The sequence below is a fragment of the Zootoca vivipara genome, chromosome 4 (genome assembly GCF_965207765.1).
Source record: "Zootoca vivipara chromosome 4, rZooViv2.hap1.1, whole genome shotgun sequence".
Taxonomy (NCBI): Eukaryota; Metazoa; Chordata; class Lepidosauria; order Squamata; family Lacertidae; genus Zootoca; species Zootoca vivipara.
Window position 1 is genome coordinate 83,313,633 of NC_142587.1, and position 8,073 is coordinate 83,321,705.

At 42.7% G+C, this 8,073-nt stretch overlaps 1 protein-coding gene across 1 annotated transcript in view; it reads left to right on the forward strand.

The window, feature by feature from the left end:
* The window catches only part of CWF19L2 (CWF19 like cell cycle control factor 2), a 70,233-nt gene extending 63,743 nt beyond the window's left edge, over positions 1–6,490 (forward strand). The window contains exons 16-18 of the mRNA XM_035114948.3: positions 1,905–1,985; positions 4,014–4,115; positions 4,742–6,490. Coding sequence (XP_034970839.3) covers positions 1,905–1,985; positions 4,014–4,115; positions 4,742–4,882 — 324 coding nt within the window. The 3' untranslated portion in view covers positions 4,883–6,490. The remainder of the gene's footprint in view (positions 1–1,904; positions 1,986–4,013; positions 4,116–4,741) is intronic.
* The last annotated feature ends 1,583 nt before the right edge of the window (positions 6,491–8,073 follow it).

The window sequence follows — 8,073 nt, forward strand, 5'->3', positions numbered from 1 at the left end:
GTGTGAAGCTCAAAAAAGTAAATAGGTTCCCTAAAATACATCAGATTAACTTAACTCCTCTTCTTCAAGTGAAATTTATTTCACTTCTTCAAGTTTCCCAAACTATTTGTTTCAGATTAACTTAACTCCCCTTCTTCAAGTGAAATTTATTTCACTTCTTCAAGTTTCCCAAACTATTTGTTTGAGCAAAACTGGAAGTACAGAAAATAGGCTTCTGAAGGGAACAGGTATTGTTGTATCCTGTTAATCCTGCCGTGCAGATTGGATAGCCCACTATAGCCCATGAATTGGAAGCATGAACTGGCCAGGTTTTTTTAAAAAACCAGATTTCCCAACTGCACAAACTCCCTGCTGGACACCCCACTCTAAAAACCGGAGCGGAGGGAGCCGAACGAACACAAAGCATGCTTTGCTCCTTGCTTACACCGTGTCTCAGTGGCAGTTCCTCCATGGGAGCCAGAAACTAATTCATTCATGAATCTGCCTTAAATCAGTAAGTGACAGGTGCAAAACCAGGCATACTTTTAAGGGTATTTATATGGATGCGATAAAACACCACCTGCCCAAAGAGGAAGATGAAGGAAAAGAAGTTCTGGTCAAAAAGACAAAGGTATTTTCATATGGTTTGGGCAGCTTGCTTTAAGTATGGGAGCTGAGCACATTCTGCCCTTACATCGTTTGTGAACCCCGGGTGAAGGGTGGTTTATAAATTAAATAAATAATAATAGCCATCTGTGTACATGCTGTCTCTGAGACCGCCTGCCATTTTAAGTGTTTAATAAACACAGGCACTAAATGTGTCTAATTCACCGCCCCACCCCCCAAAGGCAAGGATGGAAGTTGCCAACGTAAGTTGTCTGTATGTGCTGGATGTGTGTGTGTGTGTGTGTGTGTGTGTGTGTGTGTGTGTGTGTCTTACTCTCCCCCCCCCCCACCCGCCAATGGCTGAGGAGCTGTGCTGTTTACCTGACGAGATTGTTTTCAACAGGGCTGTTTTGGATGTAGCTTCTGCTCACAGCACTATATGGATATAATGGGGCTGGACCTCAGTCTAATAGGTTTCCACCTCAACAATTAAAGTGAGCAGTCTAACATGTGATCTCCTTTGCTCTTCCGCTTGCAGCAGCAGGAGGCAGGCAGAGAAGAGGGAAGAGGGAAGGGCCATGTCCGAGAGGTAGAGCAGGTGTTTTGCATCCCGAAGATCCCAGGTTCAATCTTGGCATCTCCTGGGAATGGATCCTGCCTGGAATCCTGGAGAGCTGATACCAGTCAGTGTAGACAGTTTTGAGCTGGATATAGCAATAAGCTGACTCAATGCAAGGCAGCTTTCATTATTTCACTGCATGTAGAGGAGTATGGGGCAGCAGCACTCTTAACATACAAGCTCTGCTGAGTGTCTGAAAATGGTTTTCGACTTGGAACTATTTAGATAGCGTTTTGTGGCAGTAGCAATTTAAAATATATGTATGCTAGATTTTAATTAACATTGGCAACAAAAGCATGACCTTTACCTTTGGTTTTTCTTATGTACAAAAAAGGGGCCAATATAACTTAATTAATTCCTGTGGCCTTTTTAATTTGGCAAACTGAATATTCTCATTTCAAGGTAATTGTGTCAGGCCCAAGTTAGACCGCAGTTGTGAAGCTATAAAAAGGTGAAAGGCACTGAATAAAATTAGTATAAAATCAGTCTTCATTATGCATTAATGCATGTAAATTGAATTCTACAAATTGGAGAAATGTCACAAAGTTAGTTTCTGACATTATAAAATTAATATTAGTTCTTGAAATTGCGCAGTGTTCTAACTGCTTTTTCTTTATTTTTATTACAAATCAAATTCTACTTTATGGCATATGGTGTCATTCTGAAAGTGTTTCATATGTTGTTGCAATATTTTTTTCAGAAAGCCATAATGGAGTCTGATGAAGAATGGTCCATGAATAAAAAGCTGATTGATCTATCTTCAAAAGATGTTCGCAAGTCGGTATGTATTGAAGCTTTTCCTTTATAGCATGTGGGCAGTTGTTGTTTTTTTGTTCTCATTTTCAAAAAAAGAGGGGGCCAGGTTTTAAAGGACCCAGAACAGTAAAAGGAGAAAAGACAATTAAAATACAGTTTATGTAAGACGTGAGGTTTTAATTCACGAGTCAAATACCGTTGCAGTGGTGTTAATACACAGATCTTCTGCTGGAGTTCTGAAAGTTAAAATTAACGCCAGTAACGCAAACCTCTATTACTCCTGGTTTTTCAAGGCACTAGCTATCATAGCTGAAGGTTTCGTATTAATGTTTCGACTCAAGTATCTGAATGTCTAGGGCTGCCAATCCTAAACACACTTGCTAGGGTATAAGCCCCGCTGACTCAGCAGGACTTACTATGGAATAAGTGTGTATAGGACAGGCACCCCCAAACTGCAGCCCTCCAGATGTTTTGGCCTACAACTCCCTTGATCCCTAGCTAACAGGACCACTGGTTAGGGACGATAGGGATTGTCGTCCAAAACATCTGGAGGGCCTACGTTTGGGGATGCCTGGTATAGGATCACACTGCATAGCCTGCCCTTATGTAGCAATGGCGTCAATGCAGCCTCCTTTCCAACGAACAAGATGGTTTATATCCTTCTCAAGGGCTGGGTCAAGAGGCAAAGTTCTGAAATCTAAAGACTTCTTTTCACAAAGATGGCTGCTGAATATAGTTTGCCGGGCAGAAAGGCTGCTGGAAGTTGTAGTTCAGGAATAGGCGAACTCCAGCCTTCCAGATGTTTGGGACTACAATTCCCATCATCCCTAGCTAACAGGACCAGTGGTCAGGGATGATGAGAATTGTAGTCCCAAACATCTGGAGGGCCGGAGTTTGCCTATGCCTGTTGTAGTTACTGTTTATCTTGCTCTTGCTCCCGGTTTTCTGCCTATTTCCTGGTTCTTATTCAGGGCACCTGATGGTTCGTTGCCTCCCAAAATTAGTCTCCACGTGTCCTTTTCAGTGACAGTGTGGACCGTATTCACATTTCAGAGTAAGTGGAAGGGTCGTAATCACTTGATGCTTCCCCAGAGGGAATTCTAGTGTATAGAGTTTTATTTACTGCTACTCTTTTGTTTACATCTATCCTTTTTTGAATTGGACCTTTTCTCAGTAGAAGAAAACTTTGTGCTACAACGACATATTTAAAACCCATAAAAAAGCATGAGGAATTGTTAGTAAATTATTATTATTCCTGTTTAGGGAAGTTTTTAATGTTTGATGTTTTATTTTATCTTTAATATTTTGTTGGAAGCTGCCCAGAGTGGCTGGGGAAACCCAGCCAGATGGGCGGGGTATAAATAATAAACTACAGTGGAACCTCTACCTGCGACCATAATCCATTCTGGAGGTCCGCCCAGAGGTCGAAACAGGTCGCTGGAAGAGGCACCGTTGTGTGCAGGCATGGGTGGCAATTGCCTGCTTCTGCGCATGCGCGAACGGCGACAAACCCGCCGGTTACTTCCAGGTTTGCCGCGGATGTTGGGCAAAATGGACGCAAGCAGAGGTGGACATTAGAAGAGGTTTGACTGTATTAATTATTATTAGTAGTAAAGGGACAGTGTGTTTGTGTCCAGTTTGCACGTCGTGGTAAGCCAAACTATGGCTTTTTGGGACAGCAAGACAAACTTGACAGCAAGACAAACTTTCTGTCTCCTGGGGAGGACCATGCAGCCGTTTTGCTCCTTCTTACTCCTTTTTACTCCATCACTCTGTGGCTCTGACCTAAGCCAAAGCATGCCTTGGTGTTTTGTCCGAACGCAAGCTGTAGCCAAGGTTTGTAGTTAGTGAGGAGGGAACTTAACCATGAGTTTATGGACATGTTTCTGCCCTTCATTGTTCAGTTCCTTGCAGTTCAGGGTTTAAGAATTGTGTGTGTATGTGTTGCTTTTTGCTTCACCAGCCTCCAAGATATGTCTAAATAAGCTGGTTGTCAGTTTTTTAAGCATCAAAAGACAGCCCCACGAACTGTCTTTCCTCTCTGTCTTTTTAGGTTCCGAAAGGTTTGCCCTATTTCTCCGTAGACTTTGGCCTACAAGGGGGCTTTGCTCACGTCGTTGAAGATCAACGCAAGTTCCCCCTTTATTTTGGAAAGGTATTTATTACGTACTGCACCTGTTCAAAGAGACGGATGCAGGAGACCCTCCTGCACGCTCCATGCTGAGAAGCTCACTGCGTATATTAGTAAAGTTGAATATACATGGCAGTTTTATTACTGTGTGCTTTAGAACATCCCAGGGACATGAAGAATGTTTGTTATCTCAGGGTTTGAGTTGTGTAATTAGCCATTCTATATGATGTTGAAATCTTACCACTCAAAGCGAGAGTTGTAATAAATGTTTGCCTGGAGGTAAAGGACTAATTTTTTTTAAGCAGGATCAATATTGTGAGTGTAGAGATAGAGAGAGAGACTCAATAATGGATTTAGGGAATAACTTAATCTCCCCCCATCCAAACAGAATCTCTAATGCTGTGGGTAGATTTGTAGGGGATGTGGTTGTCAGTTTAAATCTCCTGTTCCCACTCCACCACCGTAGTCCTTAAAGGAAGTAGTTTGCATAGAGCACATGTGGGTGAGTCACTTGTTAAAATGCAGAGCTGGAATGACACCCCCCCCCCATCAATCCAATTGTACTTTGCGGTCCTTGTTTTGAACAGGTGTGAATTTCCAAGGTTAATTAAGAGCAGTAATATTCTTCTCTGTCTGTCCTACTTTAAAAGGAAATAATTGGTGGCATGATGGATTTGGAGCCCAGGCTGTGGAGAAAGGGACTGCGAGAAAACTTTGAGGACCAGAGGAAGAAGGTGTTGCATTTTGCTCAGAGGTGGAAACCGTATGATTTCACCAAAAACAAAGAGTGAAGCTTTGACGATGCAGTACCTGCCAATGGACCATCAAGATCCGTAAAATCAATCCATTTTATAGAAAGGCATGTTTTAAGGACGATACAGATGTTTTCTACATTCCTAGTGAACACTTTTAGGGGGGAGGAAATATATTTTAAAAGAAGGCAGTTCATACATTTACTTACAAGGCAAATTAATTTCAACACAGTGTCATTTATTTATATTTAATGCCTCATATTTTCTTCTTTTAAAAGCCCTTTTCATAATACCTTGTTTAAATCATGGCCTCTGGGAAGTGCTGTCAAATGCACACTGTGCTCTTAAAAAGAAAATTGATTTATTGACATTTAAACATCAAAGAGAGAAAATATCGCTAAAACTGGCCAAACAGCATTAAAGACTACTTAGGCAACAGCCTTGTGAAAATGGAAATGCCAGTATTCTCCCAAAGAGAGAGTGACTAGGTAGAGAGAGAATTGAACTTGGCAGGAATCTTGAGACAAGATGATTCACTCCCCTGTTGAAGTCCAGTAACTAACACTTTTTCAGTGAAGCAACAAAATAAAGGTTTGGAACAAAGTAAACTGGAAAGGGTAAAGCATGACTTAGGTAATTTCTGCAGGAAGGGAATTTCTGCCTCACAACTGGATTAATACTTCAAATGGCACAGTGGCATGGAGGAATCCCAGGAAAGGTACATAGATTGTCCAGAAATCTGTGTTTGATAGTATTCAGATAGTGGAAATTGAATAGGGGACGTGGGTTGTGCTGTGGTCTAAACCACTGAGCCTCTTAGGCGACAGTTTTAATCTGCACAACGGGATGAGGTCCCGCTGCTCTGTCCCAGCTTCTGCCAACCTAACAGTTCGAAAGCACACCAGTGCAAGTAGATAAATAGGTACCACTGCGACGGGAAGGTAAACAGTGTAGGATACTTTTGTCACACGGGCACACAGTATATTAGCTCTGCTCTCATGATGGAAATGCATTTGCAGGTCATGTCAAAACAAGGATCTGAACCTGTTTATGGTTTTGGCTGTAACACATTCCCTTCCCTGTGGAGTAGAACAGCTTGTTCAGATTTTGGTGGTTAAAGGAAAGTACTTGTAAAGTTTACAGGAATTTAAGCTGGGTTGGGGAAACTCCTTGGGGAAGTCACAACACTACTGGAAACTGAATTACTCTTGTGCTTAGAATACCTTGGTAATTCTGTGGCAAACCACGGTGGACCATAGCTATAGTTCACAAGTGCACTGCACACAAGTTACCACTTAAAGATTCTTGGGATCCCACGAAACTGGATCAGCTACTTTGAAAGTGCCCAGTCTCTAAATTTGTGTCATGGACTGGTTGGACGCAGAGGAATGGTGGGAGGAACCAGCTGGGAAACCACCAAGGGAGAGGTTGGCTGCACACAGGCAAAGTCTCCTCTGCTTGGAAAAAGCCCTGGAGAGGAGGGAACTTAGGCGGCTGTGGGGAGGCAGGGACTTTCAGTTTCGGCAACTGATTCATGGGGCCAGACCTCCTACCAGGGATGAGCTGCTGTGCTCATTGGGCCTGACAACACTGCATCAAGTCTGTGGAGATGGTGATTTTGCTAATAAAGTGTTAACTCAAACTTTGGATGGTGTGATTTACTTCTGCCTCGCTCTTTGACAGTGTGATGATGTGATGATTTCTTTTATCGTGGAGAATAGTGCATGGAGCCAAGTACTGTATTCTAAATTGATGACTTGATGTTAGCCAACATGATGCCCTTGAGATGTTGTGAGCGACAACATCCCTGACTATGGTGGCTGAGGCTGATGGGAATTCTAGTCCACCTGGAGGACACCATGTGGACTATCCCTGTATTGTATGGAAGTCCCCATTACTTTGGAAGCTACAGCAGCAGGAGACTCGGCAGACAACATACCTATTCAGGAATCTGAACCTATGAAGAGTAGGCCTCTCCTGTCTTAAGCAGAGATAACCAATGCCTGCAGGTCTAACAGAAGCCCTTGCTTTCCCCCCGCAGGACCAATTGCAGTCATCAGCAGTCGTTAACAGCCATCAACAGGTTTACCACTCCTATCAGCCCATCACCCATTCCCACCCACCCTCACCACCCTCTGTATATACATAAGGGTCTGGCTCTTTTGTTTCAAGTGTATCTGAAGAAGTGTGCATGCACACGAAAGCTCATACCAAAATAAAAACTTAGTTGGTCTTTAAGGTGCTACTGAAGGAATTTTTTTAGATTAATTACCAGACATTCCTTCTCAGTCTGCCAGGGGAGAGTGAGGTTCAAAGGACAAGAAAGGAGATTTCAGCCTTTGGAGAAACTTTCTGATATTGCAAGCTGCTCAACAGTAGAATATACTGTACTGGGGTGGGTTTTCCATATTAGATAAGGAGAAGTTTTGTGACCACCTGTCAGAGATGTTATAGTGCAGGATTTCTTCAATCAACAGGGTTGTACAAGATTACCTTTGAGGTTTCTTCCCATTCTAAGCCTAAACTTTCAGCACAGCACTCCATCCTGCACACCATAAATGCTCTCTCCTTGGTTGTATCTGCATTTAACGATCATCTGGGCTCAAATACAGTTCAACACCCACGTGCATTAAGTTTGCCAACTATCTGACTTCTGTCTTCCTGATTGCTTACTGGGTGGCTCCAGAAGGTTAAAGAAGAAAGGTATCTCATTCTGTTTGCTTTGTTAGACAATGCAAAATACATTTCATTTATATGGTGAGAATGTTAAAGTATGACTTGACTAGGAAAGCCTTGGCTGCTGTTAAGGGGCAAGAGTCCAGCCAAAGCAAATATAAACTTTCCAAGTCATGCTATACTGGGAGTCGCTTGGCCCAGTCATTTAAAGACCCTGGAATTTCCAGCTGAAATAAAAAGCTGAAACTAGAGCATTGCCCCCGAGGGAGAGACTCTGGGATATTTTTTTTCTTTTTTAAGTGACCAAGATAAGAATCCGAAACTAGTCAGACAAAAAGAGGCAGCTCCTTGGATATTTGCAGTGTTTGTTGTCCTGTGCAAGGGAAAAGAACTGCAGCCGTTATCCCCATGATAGTCTTTGTGGCTCCTTCTGCAGTACTGAAGGAATCAAGCAGTATTGTTAACTCGCTTCCCTTCACAACCGGGCTTGGAAGAAGCTCCTGCAAATAGCATGCTTGGTGCCTTGGGAGATGGCATGAAATTTATTTCAAGGT